A 17,581-nucleotide genomic window follows, 5' to 3' on the forward strand; every position below is an offset into this window, starting at 1 on the left:
CATCATTCATATTAGTTAGAGTAATTATAACATTTGCTTTTCGCTTATTCATTCACTTGAACACGATAAAAGTCTATAACTTAAATAAATTATATGCCAGATCTATCTCATATTATATAAAACGGTAGAAAACAGTATTAGCATGACTCGGAAACGAAAAATACGAAAACGATCGAAAAACTAGCTAAATCGTTTTCGTACTGTTTCTAATCGGTTTCTGAACAATTCGAAAACGATTGGAAAAAAACAGTATTCGAAACGGGACGGTACGAGAATTTCCCGTCCTGTTTTTATCCCTAGAAGAGATACAGGCTATTAGATTGTATATCTAATTTTATTAGATGATTATTATTCATGGTCAATTGGGTTCGAATAATTGCATTCCAAACTTGGATGAGAATTTTGTTTTCTATTTATATAGAATATTTTTGTTTTATATCTTAACTCTAAGGTCCCGTTTGTTTCGTTGGAATTGAATTTCATTTTAATAATTATAATCTAGACAAAACTAATTAAGTTCATATATATATAATATATTTGAATATTATCCTAAATCATATGAGAGAGATAGTTATATACTACATTTATCTTGTATCAAAGCAAGTAGAAGAGTGTGCTATAAGTTGTGCATCGGAAAAATAGTATGTAAATCTATAGAATCAATTTCCATCTCCCACTCCATAAATTTTAGATACACTAATATGATAACTTTGGAAAGTGGTGGAATGTTACATTCTAAAAAATAGTTTATTCCATTAATAAGATTTCAATTTCTTAAAATGAAAGGAAACAAACGTGACCTAATAGAGAAATTTTTTAGGTTAGTGGATATCGGATCCCATTGATATATCTATGGCCGACGGACGTGGCAGGCCCATCGGCATCTCGGCAAGACGACAACACATGCCACAGCCACACGCGACACACCTGTCTCGGCTGTGGCGAGCGCGATGGCCGCAAACGTGGCGCTGGTGCTGCTATCCTCCTGCTCGCCCTCCACTTCCGCCGCCGCCGCCTCGCTCCTCCCTCGCCGCCGCTTCCTGCCCTCCCGCCGAAGAAGAGCAAGCTCCCGAGCCACCACCATCAGTAAGCGTGTTCCCCCACTCGTCCACTACCACGAATTAACTTCCTTCGTATTTGAGCCGGTTTAAATTTCTCCGCTGTGCTACGCTCTGCGCCGATTCAGTTTCTGTGTTGTGCTGGTTCTAGACTTCTAGTAGAATCAGCGAGTATCGAGGTGGAATTGGAATGGCGAATTTGAATGGTAGGCGGTCGAGTGCTGAGGCTAACGTCACTAGACTCTATATGAACGGGCAAAACAACTCTACTCTTCACTTCAGAAACTGGAGTTTAGGTGGGGATAGAAAGGCCGGTGAATTCGGTTTGGCCATTAGCACTGTAGGCTGCGTAGCTATACGGCTAGCAGATTCCAGCCCCCTGTTCGTGACATCTTAGATTCAGAATGCATGTGCCGTACTATGCACCTTCCAGTTTTCGAACACCTTAGTCGTTTGCCTGTAATTAGTTTGTCGTGCGTCTCGCAGTGTCGGCGTTGGGCGATGACCCGATCAGGGAATGGATTCTTACAGAAGGGAAGGCCACGCAGATAAAAGGGATCAGGTCCATTGGTGGTGGCTGCATTAACTCCGCTCAGCGCTATGATACCGACGCGGGCCCCTTCTTTGTGAAGACCAACAGGTGCGCTCAAAGGAAATCTCTTTTCTGAACTCATAATTGTTGCCCTGAGATTAAGTAGGTAATGATGCTTTAGGTTTTTGTTCTGACAATGATGAAATTTGACTACGCCTTTGTATCTTCCAGCCGCATTGGTCCAGAAATGTTTGAAGGGGAGGCTCTTGGTTTGAAGGCAATGTATGACACAAAGTCGATCCGTGTTCCGTTGCCATACAAGGTGAGAGAAGTGGCAGATGCTAGAATATATATAGCTGCATATATGGAACACATTAACACACACGATGGAAGTACTTATATAGTGATGCAGAAACCTCCAGTCCTAGCTATTTATGCTGCGAGTTAGCTAGCAGCCCCAGTCCTATGGTTTTGAGGGGCCCTAGGCAAACTGATCGTGGTGGGCCCTCTATATTATATAAAAAATTCTATGATATGCAACGGAGCAGATTAGTACTTCGTAGGTAAATGATGATGTGCATTGAAATTAGTTTTTAAAATATCTAAGACACTAGATAATATACATCAGTGCAGATTAGCACTTCGCAAGTTCAAAAATAAGAACGACGGGCGTAGAATAACATGAATCCTGATTGCTCGATCGTGCATGCCTGGAGGCTGGCGCAGTGGCGCCCAACGTCCTAGAATCCTGGAGGGTTGGATCGGCGAGATGGCGAACGACGATCGCGTGGAGGGTATGGTCGCACAGACGCGCGACGACGTGAGCGTGACGACTAGGCAGTGGGCAACTCGTGCCGCGTGGTCTGTGTGTGTCGGGCATCTGTGTGCCCAGCCCTACCAGTTTGTTAGCTACCTATACTATTTTACTATTAGTATATAGCTCGTGCTAACGCTACGTTCCTAGGAAGAGGAGGAGTGGGGTGGACAATGACGGTGGTGGCGCGAGGGGAGGGGTTGACGGCGGTGTGGACGCGAGGAGGGGAGGGCTCAAGGATGATCCAAATAATATTGTCCATTAGATTTGAGTAAGCATGAAAGATGATGCTATTCAACGATCTGAACCGTTGATTTTGATGTTGTGTTAAGTATAGGTGCAATTTGTTTGGTGGATTTAGTAAAGATTATGGGTGTGTGGACTATTTGGTTGGATGGGTTTTGTAAAGTGTAAACTGGTGTATTATATAGTGATATAGATATTAAATATTGGACCCCTATTAGTTTTGGGCCCTAGTCGTCGCCTCTGTCGCATGGGCTCAAGGCCGGCACTGTTAGTTAGCATAGATGCCCTTTTCTTTCTTCACTGTTGTATAGATGTTTAATCATGTAGTGGTACCAATGTAGTGATGTTAGTTCACTTATTTCAGTAGTTCTCTGCGTCCACTTGTTGTTTTCAACTTTTAATCCCTTTTTTTGGTCCCTGTTAGTATAGGTTGGTTCTTTACCTACAGGTGGTTCTTTTATCATCATGGAGTTTATTGAATTTGGTCGTTCAAGGGGAGACCAGGTAACTATATACGAAAGGTTTTCAAGCTTTAATTCACCCTTTTTGTTATTCTTTTGTAATTAACATAACTCTTTCTGTCAGTCAGATTTGGGAAGGAAGCTTGCTGAAATGCATAAGGCTGCTAAATCTGATAAAGGATATGGTTTCCCGGTTGACAATACTATTGGAAGGTAGTATCACTTCGATGAAATATGGCCTTAATTGAGGTTTATCGGGTCTGCTATGTCAGTCTCCACATAGTCTCCCTGATCCACCTATTATGTTATTGCAGCACTCCACAAATTAACACTTGGACTGATGACTGGATTGAGTTTTACTCCAAGCATAGATTGGGTTACCAGTTGGAGTTGGCATCGAGACGATATGGAGATTCGGCCATACTCGAAAAAGGTACAGTTGGAAAAAGATGATTAAGTTGGTATTTACCATTTCTCTCACAGCCTGCCATTGTTCTTAGCTAAGTTTTGCTAAGAGTGTAGTAACTGATTTTTTTTCTATCCCTTCTTGCACAAATTCCTATGCACAGGTCAGCGGTTGATCAAGAATATCCGCCCACTTTTTGATGGAGCGGTTATTGAGCCATGCTTGCTTCATGGTGATCTGTGGAGCGGAAACATAAGCTCTGATAGCAATGGGGATCCTGTAATATTGGATCCTGCTTGCTACTGTAAGTAAAACTGACTGATTTTAGTATCCGAATTCAGGATCATGGGTAGTGGTTGCAAAAGGATGAATTTACATGTCTCTTTCCAGTAATTTTCATCGAGGTATTCTGTTCTAAATATTCTGCTGCTGAAGTACCCACACTGTGTTGCATTTAGCAAGTTACAAAACAACAATCAATTTTGCAAAGACATGATTACCGGTTCTTCAACTGCAGATGGACACAACGAGGCAGAGTTTGGGATGTCCTGGTGTGCTGGATTTGGTGGGGACTTCTACAACGCCTATTTTCAGGTACCCATTAGCCTAAGTTCTGATGCAGATTTGATTGGAGCACCCTCACGTGCAAATGGACAATAGACATACTTAACAAACCTCCACCGTCCGAGGTGACATACTTAACAAACCACCACCGTCCGAGGTTATTGGTGGCGGGTCGGATTAGTTTTTGCGGAGTTAGCTTTTGTTGGCCTCTAAAGTCCCAGACCTGAAAACTCTAGCAGGCAGGAAGGCTGAAGGCTCCTTTGGTAAAGGACGCAAGATAGTTATTGTATCACACAGTCGAATAGGGTGGTCCAAGTGTCGGCGTGGAAATTGCTTACTTGTTCTGTAGGGTAGGGAATGTCCATGGACCATGGACCACTTTCACAAAATAAAGTTACCACCTCCAGCTTTGCTTCCTGGGTGCTTGCTTGCCTTTCTCTAGCCCTACTATAGAATTTGAAGACGTGTGGTCGGTGGATTGCTCAATTCTTCACTGTTTTTGATGGAGACATCAGCAGTACTTTTATACTATTACTCTGATACAGGTGATGCCGAAACAGCCAGGGTTTGAGAAGAGGAGGGACCTCTATCTCCTCTACCACTACCTGAATCACTACAATCTCTTTGGCTCTGGCTACCGTTCATCAGCTATGTCCATAATCGAAGACTACCTATATGTGCTGGCGATTTAGTCTCTTCTGTCTATTCCCACATGGCCACATGGAAACGAAAAAGATCTTCATTTGTGTAAATAAATATCTCACTGCCCATCCATTTGGACACGGTTCGGTGGCTCAAAGAAGAATAATGTAATAGTATAGTGGACTCTGATTGAATTTGGCCCGTCCTACTAAACTAACACCAGGAGGCGCCCGGGGGGGCTATATTGTTAACAACGTTAGTGAAAAGCCCATGTCCCTGTCCGCGCACATTCTTAAACCACCGGGTCGCCCAGGTCCACCCAACGTGGCGGCCTCCCATTCGACCCCTGCCGGAAAGGCTTGAAAAGCAGTAGAGGCTTTTGTCGCCCCCTGTGCTCCCCAGCTAATCCTTAGCGATGCAAAGCAGCTGAGAGCCTGAGACGCGTCGTTCGTCCCGATTTTTTTTGCACCACCTACTCCGTCGTGTTTAAACCCTCGAGCTCCTGGCACCGCAATGGACGTGGCCGTAGCATCCGGAACTGGCATTGGTCACCTGCATTTCCTGCACGTTTTGCTGCTGGAAAGCCCTGGTTTCGCCGGCGGAGTGTATGGAGCGGGAGGAGGAGCAGGAGGCGGGCACGGGCACGGGCACGGCACAGGCACTGCTGGGGAGGCGCGTGCGCGCGGACACGCGGCACCCCGTGTACCGCGGCATCCGGTACCGTGGGGGCAAGTGGGTGTCGGAGATCCGGGAGCCGCGCAAGTCCAGCAGGATCTGGCTGGGCACGTACCCGGCCCCGGAGATGGCCGCTGCCGCGTACGACACCGCCGCACTGGCGCTGCGGGGCGCTGAGGCCGCGCTCAACTTCCCCGGCGCGGCCCTGTCGCGGCCCGTGCCGGCGTCGCGCTCCCCCGACGACATCCGCGCCGCCGCCGCGTCCGCCGCCCGTTCCCAGTCGCCGCAGGTGGGTGGTGAAGCTGCTGCTGCTGCTGGTGGTGGTGGTGGTGGTGCAAGCACGTCGTGGTCCGGTGCCGGTGCCGATGCACAGGGCCCGGCGCCGGAGCGCCGAGCGGGCGACAGGAGCATCGTGGACGAGGACGACGTGTTCCAGGTGCCGCGGCTGCTGGCGGGCATGGCCGAGGGGCTGATGATGAGCCCGCCGAGGCTCGCCGGCGCCGCGTTGCTGGAGGAGGACGTCGTGGTGAGCCTGTGGGACCACTCGTGAACGCAACCATGCACACCGTAAACGTAACGTAACGTCGCGTCGCGCCACGCCACGCCACAGTGTGAGTGTGTACGTGATTGGAGAGTGGAACGAAGCTGCACTGCACTAGTGGATTATTAGGATGAGCTGACTGCCTGACTAGCCGTGGCATTACGGCGGAGTTGATGCTCCCGGTACGATACGATACCCATACCCTGTTCCCCCCAGATCGGTGAACACATGCATCTGTAACTCCCGTGGTACCCTGCCGGCCGGACCGGCGGGGCTCTGCACACTTGGCTGGAGAGCAGAGCAGAGCAGAGAGCATGCAGGAGGCGTGTCCCAGTCCCAGATGTACTATAAATTCTGCAGTACAGCCGTGGAGTGCAGTTAACACAGGAGCACTTAACTCCTCAGTGCTATCGGGGCCACCAGCGATAGTCCCAGATGTACTATAAATTCTCTCTCTGTGTGTGTGTGTTCTCATATGGCAGTGGTACTCTCTCCGAACACCGTAGCACAGGGCAGCTAGCTAGCACAAGCCTCTCGCGTGACGTCTCACAACACAGAATGTCTAGCACTCTCTCCAAACGTACTTTTTTTTTCTTTTGTTTCGAAAGGCGTCTTCACGATTGTTAAGCTAGCTAGCTGTTGCCTGGGCACGTCGGGCGGTGTACGCTACGGTCCGCCGCCCGAACGTGACATGAGCGTCCGCAGGCAGCGGCGGCGCACGGAGCAGTAGATATTATAAGCAAATTATAATGGTCGTCAGGTGGTGGGTTCTTCTCGTCCTCCCGCGTGCCCATGCAGTGCTGCTGCTGGGTTGCAATTGCATGCAGTGTGTACTAGCTAGTTAGCTAGTGATGTGCAGGTATGAACGCCCCTGTGGGCTGTTGTTTTATTTGTCTTCAACCCGATCGAGCTGGCAAGCTGTGAGGGCCCCTGTCGCGGACAAGGGGTATCTCGACGACGAATGGCGCGCGCAGAGCTGGAGCGCGAGCTTCGAGGAGCACCGCGCCAGCAGGCCCCTGGCCTCACTCACGCGTGCGTGCGTGCGAGTGCGACTGCGTCCCCGGACCGGTAACCGCGCCGAAGGTTCTCTGCGAGGTCAATGCATGCATGCCTCGATCGATCTGTCGCGCCGATGCGCCATTGCTTCGCGAATCGCGACGCGTGCACACGGGCGCGGCAGTACTGATCGTTCCCAAGCACGGTAAGCACAACCGGCGAGCAGCGTCCGACGACGAGCGAGCGAGCACCGGAGCGGAGCCACACAGCCACCAAGCACATCACACGTGGTAGGTATAGGTGCTGCTGTCGTACTAGCATTATATATATATAGACGCTAGCTAGCTCCGGTCCGTAGTGTACACTCGACTACGACGGCGAGGCTAGCTACGACGTACGTAGTACGGCGGAATTGTAAACCCTGGAATTTCATCGCCAGGATACACGCCTGCTGCCTGCCATCGTTGTACGTGTCTGGTACGCGCGTGTGCCTGCATCTGCATCCATCGTGTCCGGTACGTGTGCCTGCTTACCATGCATGCAGGATATTCTTTTTTTTTCTCGTTGCTCAAATCAAATGAAACCGGCCGGCCGGGGCCGACGACGCTGACACACCTGGGGTCCTCGCGCTGGCACGACACTGACGGTGTCCCCGCGTGGGCGTGCGTCGCGTGCATAATGCAACGAAAGAGGCGGCAGCAGCAGCAGCACCGTGTCCCTGTGCGCGCGGTTGGGGCGGACCAATCACGCATGACGCATGCATGCTTCTCGATCTCGCGTGTGTTTGTTTAGCGTAGCGCGCGCGTGAACAGGTTACTACGTACAGGTGACCTAACGATTTACCACGTACGTACGTGTTCCTACCGGCCGGGAGCAGTAGTGTGAGTCTGGTTGGGAAAAATACAAAGACGACACTGCTAGGGCTGATCATGGGAAGCAAATGGTTTGGTGGTCTAACCCGCCGGCCCTCGAGATGAACTGCCTGCTGCATGCGTGTTGCACTGGTTGTGGTCACGACCTGAGTGAGTGAGCCAGCCCTGTCCCTGCCCTGCCCTCAGGCGTTGGCACTTGGCAGTTGGCGGAGGCAGACGAAAAACGACATCGCACCCGCTGGACGACACAACACGAAAGGTAGCTGCGCGCGCGCATCAACACCCCAGCCCACCGCGGTTTAATTTCCGGCTTGGCCCCGACACTATTTAGCATCGCTTGATAGTCCACTCCACTCCCTCCGTCCTACGCTCCGCTCGCTCTGCGCCGATCCATCCACCTCTCCCCCCTTCTCATTTAAACGCGCACCCACGCTGAACACACAGCCTCACTGCCCTGCCGCCGGCCACTTCTTCTTCTTCGATCGCTTTCGCACGGGATGGCGGCGAGAGGCGTGCAGGCGCCGGCGCCGCGACGGCCGGTGACGCTGCGGGACTTCCTGGAGCTCGGCTGCGACTCCAGCAGCGACGGCTTCCGCTCCTACCCGCGCCGCCTGCTGCCCCTCCCTCCCGACGCCGTGCTGCACCTGCAGCAGCAGCAGGCGCCCCCGACCCCGCGGGCGGAGGCCGCGGCCGCCCAGCGGCTGCTCAGGCGGAGCTCGTCCTCGCTCGCGCTCGCGCTCTTCTCCTCCTCCCTCCCCGGCTCCGGCTCCGGCTCCGGCCCAGCTGGCGCGCTCGCCAGGATCTCCAGCATCTCCAGGAGCTTCTCGCGGCGGATCAAGGAAGGCTTCTGGAGGCGCCGCGACGAGGACGAGGGCGACGGCGACGGCGACGACGACTACGACGGCGACTACTTCGACGACCGGGACTCGTGCGGCTTCCCCTCGCCTCTCGTCAGCAGCTGCTCCGCCTCCGACTCGGACGAGTCCGAGGCGGACGTGACGACGGCGCCCGAGCGCAACAAAGCCACCGCTTCCTCCTCTACGTCGCCGTCGCCCTCCCCAAGCTCGGCGGACCACGACCGCACGCGCACGGACGCCGCCGTTGCTGACGGGGACAAGGTGAGTGCCTGCCTCACTGCCTCTGCTCTGCTCGTCGACCTGCTCTAGCTCTGCTCCGCCCAGCCAGTGTGCGTGGTGTGTCAGTGTGTGTGTGCTGCGTCCTTGCTTGCATTGGCTCGTGGCGCGTTAATGCGGCTTCAATCATCCTGCGTCTTGTTGGTTGGGCTAGCCGCGCCAGCATAAATTCCACAGCGTCGTCGTGCGTCCCTGCTGCTGTTGGTGATCCATCGCTGTGCCTGTGCCTGTGCGCCCTACGCCCATGCACACACCACACAGCTGTGGGTCAACTGCGTGCGTGAAACCGGACACCTCATTCCATCCCTGACATGTGGGCCATCCACCGCTGAATGCCCCTGCCATTTCGCACTGACGACAATACGCCTCAAAGGTACTCTAATCTGCTAGTTTGGATGCTAACCAATATGATATGAGCAATGCTAGAGCCAGCACCCCATTAGAAACCCGGCCGGGTGATTAAAGTTTAGACGACTAAGTTTTATAGGCTGTATACTGTTTATTTGACAAATCTATCGATCATTGGAAAAGAAAGACTAACAACTAATCTGGCAACAAATTAGTCCATGCATGCAAATGAGTGGCTTGGAACTAAACTTTAGTAATTAGACGACTAAGATTAATTTAGAAACCCCCAAAAAAAGCTAGCTTAATCTATTATAGCTAGCTACTCTATCATCACTTGATGTGCCACACGCTGCTCCAAAAAGATTGTGAGTACTAGGCATCAAGCAGCTGCTAGGTTTGATGAGTACTTATTAGGGTTTTAATGATGCACTGCAGTAGTTTATTCAGGCTACGTGCAGTACTCCACTGCAGTATCTGTATCTCCTCTCCATAAAGAGTACTAGTAGTAATGTAATTAATGTCCGAATAAAACAAGCCACATCTACTGGCACACTACCACGTCGCATGCATGATTGGATCCGACGATTATTTATTTCATATGAAAAAAACGAACTGTGCACCAGCACCTTGGGTGTCACAGTATGCCTGCCTGCTGCTGCTGCTGATCCTGAATCCCCATTTTCCTGCTCTCTGCTCTTCTGGAAACGCCGGGCCCGCACGCTTCATCCTGACCTGAAGCGAGTGTTTTTTTTCCCTCCCCGTGAGGCTTCCATTGTTTTTTCCTCTCCACTTGTCCCTTCCTTTTGTTTTATATGCTCTTTTCTTTTTGAGTGAAAATTAAACTGCTGCAAAAAAAAAAGACAAGCAAATTGGCCACTGTGTCAATCATGCATGCACCTTCTTCTGCAACCAACAGTCTTGCGTTCTTGTATTGTACATTACGTGTACTTACCGCGTGCGTGCAGCAGCTACGATCCATACATGTGCTCCGATAATAAGATGATAATCCGTACGTACGTGTACGCAGGCGGAGACGGCGGCGGTAGAGGACGGCGACTCGACGACGGGTGCGCCCAGCACGGTGGGGGACAAGCAGCAACAGCTCAGCCCCGTGTCCGTTCTGGATTTCGCCTTCGATGACAACGACGGCGAGGAGGAAGGGAGCGACGCCGGCACCAGCTGCTCCTGCTCCTCCCCCGCCTTCCAGTTCCAGCGCTGCACGCCGCCGGCGGTGGACCTCCACGGTAAGCTAGCTAGCGAGCAGCTTCGTTCGTTGCCATCTATATCCCTCTGCTGCACATTATTCGTCGATCCCCAGCTTCTTCTTCTTCCTCGTTTTTTTATTACCAGCAGATTTATTTAACTCACTCCCAGAGCTAGCACGTACGACTTTCTGTTTGATTCGATGCCTTGTTGCTACAAAACTAGTAGATGCATGAGATGCTTATGTTTGCACAGTTGCACTGCAGCAGTCTAGTACGTGGAGTATATAGCAGACAGCAGACTCTAGACTTCTAGAGGAAAAGGAAGCGCGATGCATAGATAGACACGCAAATTGTTTCTCTAGTCTCGCTTAGGTTTGGTAGCCACCGTGCTGGAGTAACACATTGCTTGGTTAGTGTGCCAGTACCACCGAAGAATCGTGCAACTGTTCCGAACACGCCGCACGTTGGCACGCATTAATGCTTCGCAGGCACTCCCCATTCCAATGCAGCAACCGCACTGTAATGTGGCCGGCAGATCTAAAACAGTAGATCCATTCTAGAACATCTAGTCTAAAATAATAAAAAAAATGTTTAAAAGAGCTCCATGCTATAGATCTTGTGAACTGGTATAACAGCCAGCCTAACTCTTCTATAATTTGTTTAAAGTTTATTGGACAAATTGAAAAACTAACCTTAGAAGAAAAAGTTAGGTAAATCATAGCAAGTTAGGCCGCGAACTAAAACAGGTGTGAGATTCGAAGATGTCGGAAGGAAAAAAGGAAAACATAGGAACCAACCGTTATTGTTGTATAACGAGTGGTATAGTGGGTAATTTTGATCAACTTAACAAATTCATAAGTTTTATGAGTGCATCTCTTGTCGCGCTCTAGAAAATTAATGAATTTGGTCTTAAATGTGAAGTTTTGGTGGATCTATAGAGTTGGCAGAGTTAAGATATTTGGATTAAAAAATAATGAGATGAGAGCTGACTTTGGTGGATGGGGAACATTTTGAGGGTCTGTTTTCGAACCACAATATTTTTACAGTTTTTTTTTTATGTAATGCGGTGGTTTTAGATGCTAATGTGTGTTTGGTTGGTGTTTACAAACTGCAGTTTTGAAAACTATGGTTTGCCTAAAACCACAATAGTTTCGGAGTGCTGGATAATGACTCTAGACTAAAGTTTTCCTCTGATGTGCGCCATTATATTGTTCACCGAATTTTACTGTTCACTGAATGCTAATGTTTCTCTGTTTGAGCTATGGAGCCCCAAACATGTTTTGATTTTACGTAAATATCGCACTTTTACTCCAGTACGTGGAAACTATAATTTTGGTGTTACGACCATTGTTAACTGTGTTTTTTAGAAACCATGGTTTTTAAAAAAAAGTGTGTCCTGAGCTGTTTCAAACTTGCGACCATGGCATAGGCTTTAGTTATCTGTTGAAAAATAAGGAGTGCTACAAAATGCCACACATTTGCGTATGGTGCTACAGCAGCAGCAGCAGTATGCCATAATCGCTGACCGTGTGAATCAATGGCACGTGATGATGGCGACGATTGTCGACCAGCTAGGTCAACTGGGTTCGTAATTATTCGGGATGCATCGTTGTCCGTGCTAACTAAACGCCTTCTCCCAGTAATAATCAGCTACAGATTCGTTGTCTTGTTGAGATGGATCAGTAGCACAGCCTACATAGTACGTAGCTTTAATTTATCTATCTGCATGCATGTCCTTTTTTTTAAAAAAAACTTGGATCTCATTCATGGGACGTGCTGCACGCAGGGACGAAGCCGCAGGCGCAGCTGCTGCACAAGATCAGACGGTACGACGGCGTTGCGCAGGGAATCGACCCCGTGGACCTCGACGCGCGGTTCACGGCGGCCACCTCGGAGTCCGGGGAGTCCGCCGACGCCAGCACGCGTCTCGCAACCACCACCAGCAGCTCGAGCACGGACACCAGCAGCAGCAGCAGCAGCAGCGCGGAGACAACGGCGCCACAGCACGACGACGAGGAGGCGGAGCACCAGAGCGCCGAGCGCGCGCTCTCGCCCTCGCCCTCGCTCCACTACCAGGCAGACCAAGAAGAGCCCGACGACGAGTACCGCCTGCTCGCGCGGCTGCTGGAGCACGACGCGGCGGCGGCGGAGTGCCTGGACGACGAGGTCGCACGGGTGCTCGTCCTCGACTTCTTCGCGGAGGGCGCCGACCGTCGTCTCACCCGTTCGGCGGCGGCCGGCGGCAGGCCGCTGCACGACGACCGAAGCGAGTCGCTGCTAGTGAGGGCCGCCGCCGCGTGGCTGCGTGGCGCGGGGCCGCGGTGGGGCATAGGGGACGTGGCGCGCTCCGGAAAGGCGGCGCTGGACGACATGGAGCGCAGCCGGCGGTGGATGTGCGTGGGCGAGGAGGAGTGCGACGTCGCCGCGGACGTGGAGTGCGACGCGGTCGACGCCCTCGTGGACGAGCTGGTCACCGAGCTAGCCATCGTGCTGCCCCGGTGGCCGCGCTGTGACGTGGCCGTCGATGATGATAATGTGCTCGTTGACTGAGTACGTGTTGACGTCACAATTCAATGACCTCGCCGGCGAGGTCCAGCGCCAGCAGGCAGTCGTTCATACCATACATACGCTGCCTCCGTTCACAAATATATGTGAACATATGATATTGTTAATTTTTTCGAAAAAAATTGATCACTCGTATTATTCAAAATATTTACTTAAAATTTAAAATTTTAAGTTAAACACAAACTATCTTAAGTGATAAAATAAATCATAAAAAATTAAATGATAACTTATTCTTTTAATAAGATAAGTGGTTAATTTTTTTAAAAAAATCAATGATGTTATATATTTATGAACGGAGGGAGTATAAGATATACACTACCGGAATCGCGTTCTTTGCCGAGTGTCTAAGACACTCGGCAAAAGCTATTTTACACTCGGCAAAGAACACTCGGCAAATATTTTATCGGCAAAGGGTTCTTTGCCGAGTGCTTTTTTTCGGGCTTTGCCGAGTGTCAAAAAGCACTCGGCAAAGAAAAACACTCGGCAAATTAAGAATTGAAAAAATTAAAAAAACAGCAAAACATTTTTTAAATTTTAGGAACAACTCTCCAACCCTACCCTATACCTTACCCGTTGCCCTATCATTTTTCACAATTATTTTGAATCAAACTTATATGTTTTGTAAACGAACTCGCAACCTCTCTCTCGCGCATACTCTCCTATACCACTACACTACTACACCGATTATGTTTATATTACGTTTTCATTCCCCATGTACTATAACAAATCGAGAGTAATTTAATTATTTAAGGCACTAAATGAGTTTATTTGAAAATGTGATCAACTATAAAGTTGCATAACTTTTTCAGATCTAGAAGTTTTATTTTAATAGTTTCTACATCCGAGACCGTTTACAAAATTTGAATTTTAAATTTGAAAACTTCACACGAAATTTTCAATGATAAAATGATTTCAAATCAAAAATTTGTCAACTACAAAGTTTCATTACATTTTAAGACCTACAACTTTTATTTTGGTGTTTTTTCCATCCGAGACAGTTTGAAAAATTCAAATTTTAAAATTCAAACATAGTTTTGCATAACAAGATGATTTCAAACTAAAACATTGTCAACTACAAAGTTTCATAACTCTTCAATACCTACAACTTTCATGTTGGTGGTTTTTTCTTTCGAAGTCGTTTTCAAAATTCAAATTTTAAATTTTTTAAATTCAAACGTAGTTTTCGTTGACAATATGACTTCAAATGAAAAAGTTGTCAACTATAAATTCTATAACTTCTCAAGATCTACAAAGTTTATTTTGGTTGTTTGGTCATTTGTTTATCTCAGATGATGGTTATAACAATATGCACAAATTCTATACGTCTCTCTCGTAGTTTCATAAACTACGAGAGAGATATAGGTTTTATGAACAAATTTATTTTTATTTTGTCATATGAAGAAATGTTCAATATATAAATTGTACATCATGATGAGTTATACAAATTTGTAGTTGAAAACTTTTTCATTTGAATTAATTTACTACTTTAAAATGTGATTTTTAAATTGTCTTTGTCTAGTGTTGGAGAAAAAACACTCGGCAAAGAGCTCTTTGCCGAGTGTTGTATCTGTGACACTCGGCAAAGAGTCCTTTGCCGAGTGTTAAAAAAAGACACTCGGCAAAGAAACTCTTTGCCGAGTGTCAAAAATAAAACACTCGACAAAGAGCTTTTTTGCCGAGTGTTTTCTTTTACCGAAGGTTTTTTGCGTGGCACTCGGCAAAGAGCTCTTTGCCGAGTGTCCGATATAAAACACTCAGCAAAGAATATGACACTCGACAAAAAGCCAAATTCCGGTAGTGATAGAGCGTGTACGTGTCCGAGGTTCCAAGTTATTAGTAGCGCGGGGTACTCAAATTTTGGAGGTTTTTATTAGGTGTGGCGAGCTCAAGGTTAATATTTGTTTTTATGTGATGACGGGTTTGGTATATGCCAATATGCGGGAGGAGAAACACTGCGTCGGTTCAGGAAAAAAATCCTGCACGGCGGTGCCGCACAGGGGCTGCGCTGCGGCATCTGTCTCGATTAATGGCGCGTGGCAGAAAACCGCATCGTATGACCAAGAAAAATATATGACTGTACTCTTGGATTTTATTTTGTATAAGAAATCAAACTCTCCCAATTTCAGATGGGAATGCATGTTTCATGTTACTCTGGCTTATTTTCATAATTGTAATATGGTGGAACCATTTTAACCGCAAGCTGGTGTATTTTGTTTAATTTTGTTTATTCTGCAAGCTGCAAGTGCAAGGTCAAGAGTGTGTCCTCTGCTTCTGCACACGATGAACCGAGCCGAATACAAAGACAAGCGGAGCCGAGCGCAAAAACAAACGGAGCCGAGCCGTTACGAAACCTGCTTAGGAGCGCTGTTGTTCGCGGCCATACGATGCTCTTCACTGCCACGTGTCATCAATCGGGACAGGTGTTGCAGCGCAGCCGCTGTGCGGCATCGCCGTGCAAAAATTTTTTCCCGGGTTCAACGACAGTAAGGTTATTCACGATGAAAGTTTTATGGGAAGTTTTATGATATTAATTACCATGACACGTCAGCTTTTTTTATGACATAGCACTCATTAAATAAGGGAAGAATATACATTCTCCTGATTAGTATCAAAGACTAATTGAATTTGCATCTAAAATACAAATTCGATTATGAGTACGTAGTCGCCAAGAATAATTTTGCATTGAATTAAGTATTCCGATTGAATAAATATGAGTAAAAGATCTATGGATGAAGATAAAAAAGGTTATTTCCAATCGTAACTAAATCTTCTTTTGTTCGGTAGGAAATGGAAGCACAATAACTAAAAAAGATGTTTGGTTTACTAGAACCATCAGTATATTATATTGTTTCAGCTCGGTGGAAACCTAACTCTTTTCCTCAGGATCTCTCGAATGAAATTAGGGAACGAAGTAGTTTCATCCGACGACACTCTGCTAACTTATTTCTAAGAAGAAATCGGGTGAAATGCCTACTGGTAAGTGGTAACCGGCATCGTTTCATGGGGGGACCTCGTACACCTCCCGCTCGCGCTCTTCACTCGCGAAATCCCCCCGTGCGCACTCTTCCCTCGCGCCCAGATCTCTTCTTCGTCTTCCAAGTCCCAGGTCTGTAGCAGTCCGGCGCCGTCAGCTCCTTCTCTTGGCCCGGCCGCTCCCCGTCCCTGTCCGCCGCCGCCGCCGGCCAGGCCCTGTTTGCCGGTCTCTGTCCGCTCCCCGTTCGTATCCGCCGCCTCCGGTCGGCTCCCCTCCCGTCCCTGCTTGCCCATCGCGATGGATCCAACGAAAGAGGTGAACTGAAATACTGAATTATCTGTGTTAACTCAATGAACTGAAATGTCTTGTGTAAACTGAAATGTCCAGTTTTATTCATAAACAAAACTGAAATGCAATTATAGGCCAACTGAAATGTCTTGTGTAAACTGAAATGTCTTGTCTAAAGTATTAGTGTAAAATGTAATGTAAATATCAGGCCGACCTAAATTTCAAAGAAGTGTAGTAAAAATAATATATCTTCCTTGTTAGATGTCGTGTGACCCTGTCATAGAGTAGGTTGCTATTTACATGCATATACAGTATACAACTATACAAGGCCAACTGGTCCAGAGATGCATCTACAATATACATGGCACTGACATGGTTGAATTATTTTTTCGTATATATGGTGCTGACATGGTCGGCGAAACAGCATGGTAGGAGCAACTTGTTGGACGAAACAGCTTCGAGTTTATCCTGCTGTTGGACTGTTGAGTGCTACTGCGTATCATGTAATCTACTAATTTAGTCTCATGATCTTATGTGAACTGAAATGTCCAGTTTTATTTGTGTGTACAGTGTGAACTGATATGCTTGTGTAAACTGAAATGATTCTGTAAACTTTTTTTGAACGAAGTGGCATAAGCTCTGCCTTTTAATTAAGAGTGGGAAAAAAGTTAGAGTGATCGACGACACTCAGGCCAAAGGATCAGACACCCAAGAAAGAACACGACAGGAGCAACCCTAATACAAGCCAAGGCGACTGGACGCACTTTTATAGAGCAAAACACACTCTCTCACTCTCCCTGCGATCTGGAGCGGTGACAATGAGCAATGCTCAAAGATTCTTCGATTGCGCTCCTTCCAAAGGTTCCACATAGTGTAGATGACCACACCATTGAACTTCCTTTTGCGATCTTGCGGGAAGAGAGACTCCATCTTCTCCCACCACTCTCTAATGCTGGAGATGTTGCTCAAATCAACCTGTTGTGGCAGGGAAACGCTTTCCCAAGTAAGAACTATGTTCCAGACCTCCTATGCGAAGGGGCAAGTTAGGCATAGATGGAGTCCTGATTCTATAGGTCCATTACAAAAGGCGCAAGACGGTTGGTGCGGCCATCCACGGCGTGCTAGGTTGTCTGTCGTGAGGAGTTTATTTTGGATGAGCATCCAAGTGAAGAATTTGCATTTGTTCTCTGTTCTAGCCCGCCAAATGAGGTCGATCTTGTGGCTGATGTAGGAATCCAAGAATTGGGCTCTGTAGGCTAAA

General features: G+C 48.0%; 3 protein-coding genes and 1 long non-coding RNA gene across 4 annotated transcripts; all 4 read left to right on the forward strand.

The window, feature by feature from the left end:
• Positions 1-876: 876 nt before the first annotated feature.
• On the forward strand, positions 877-4,992 carry LOC100277385 (Protein-ribulosamine 3-kinase chloroplastic). Its single transcript, NM_001150959.2, has 9 exons — positions 877-1,086; positions 1,545-1,698; positions 1,822-1,912; positions 3,080-3,154; positions 3,236-3,324; positions 3,426-3,544; positions 3,681-3,821; positions 4,035-4,111; positions 4,627-4,992. The coding sequence occupies exons 1-9, from the start codon at positions 951-953 to the stop codon at positions 4,771-4,773; spliced, it is 1,029 nt and encodes a 342-aa protein (NP_001144431.1). The 5' UTR covers positions 877-950; the 3' UTR covers positions 4,774-4,992.
• A 133-nt stretch (positions 4,993-5,125) lies between these two features.
• Positions 5,126-7,727, forward strand: LOC103644384 (ethylene-responsive transcription factor ERF027). Its single transcript, XM_020547080.3, has 3 exons — positions 5,126-5,891; positions 7,162-7,225; positions 7,480-7,727. The coding sequence occupies exons 1-3, from the start codon at positions 5,331-5,333 to the stop codon at positions 7,725-7,727; spliced, it is 873 nt and encodes a 290-aa protein (XP_020402669.1). The 5' UTR covers positions 5,126-5,330.
• Positions 7,728-8,036: 309 nt separating this feature from the next.
• Positions 8,037-13,203, forward strand: LOC100192905 (uncharacterized). Its single transcript, XM_008646027.3, has 3 exons — positions 8,037-8,925; positions 10,316-10,532; positions 12,280-13,203. Exons 1-3 carry the CDS (start codon positions 8,305-8,307, stop codon positions 13,041-13,043), a joined length of 1,602 nt encoding a protein of 533 aa, XP_008644249.1. The 5' UTR covers positions 8,037-8,304; the 3' UTR covers positions 13,044-13,203.
• Positions 13,204-16,030: 2,827 nt separating this feature from the next.
• Positions 16,031-16,944, forward strand: LOC100278238 (uncharacterized). Its single transcript, NR_157259.1, has 2 exons — positions 16,031-16,347; positions 16,745-16,944. It is a non-coding gene; the product is annotated as an uncharacterized lncRNA (long non-coding RNA).
• The last annotated feature ends 637 nt before the right edge of the window (positions 16,945-17,581 follow it).

This window comes from Zea mays, chromosome 1 (assembly GCF_902167145.1).
Source record: "Zea mays cultivar B73 chromosome 1, Zm-B73-REFERENCE-NAM-5.0, whole genome shotgun sequence".
NCBI lineage: Eukaryota > Viridiplantae > Streptophyta > Magnoliopsida > Poales > Poaceae > Zea > Zea mays.

Excerpts from the sequence above, each read along its gene's own strand:
- LOC103644384 (XM_020547080.3), top strand. The coding sequence starts at position 5,331 with ATGGAGCGGGAGGAGGAGCAGGAGGCGGGCACGGGCACGGGCACGGCA. Across the intron at positions 5,892-7,161 it reads TGATGAGCCCGCCGAGGCTC|CGTCCGACGACGAGCGAGCG; the intron begins GCCGGCGCCGCG and ends ACCGGCGAGCAG. Across the intron at positions 7,226-7,479 it reads CACCAAGCACATCACACGTG|GATATTCTTTTTTTTTCTCG; the intron begins GTAGGTATAGGT and ends CCATGCATGCAG.
- LOC100277385 (NM_001150959.2), top strand. The coding sequence starts at position 951 with ATGGCCGCAAACGTGGCGCTGGTGCTGCTATCCTCCTGCTCGCCCTCC. Across the intron at positions 1,699-1,821 it reads TTCTTTGTGAAGACCAACAG|CCGCATTGGTCCAGAAATGT; the intron begins GTGCGCTCAAAG and ends TGTATCTTCCAG. Across the intron at positions 4,112-4,626 it reads TCTACAACGCCTATTTTCAG|GTGATGCCGAAACAGCCAGG; the intron begins GTACCCATTAGC and ends ACTCTGATACAG.
- LOC100192905 (XM_008646027.3), top strand. The coding sequence starts at position 8,305 with ATGGCGGCGAGAGGCGTGCAGGCGCCGGCGCCGCGACGGCCGGTGACG. Across the intron at positions 8,926-10,315 it reads CCGTTGCTGACGGGGACAAG|GCGGAGACGGCGGCGGTAGA; the intron begins GTGAGTGCCTGC and ends ACGTGTACGCAG. Across the intron at positions 10,533-12,279 it reads GCCGGCGGTGGACCTCCACG|GGACGAAGCCGCAGGCGCAG; the intron begins GTAAGCTAGCTA and ends TGCTGCACGCAG.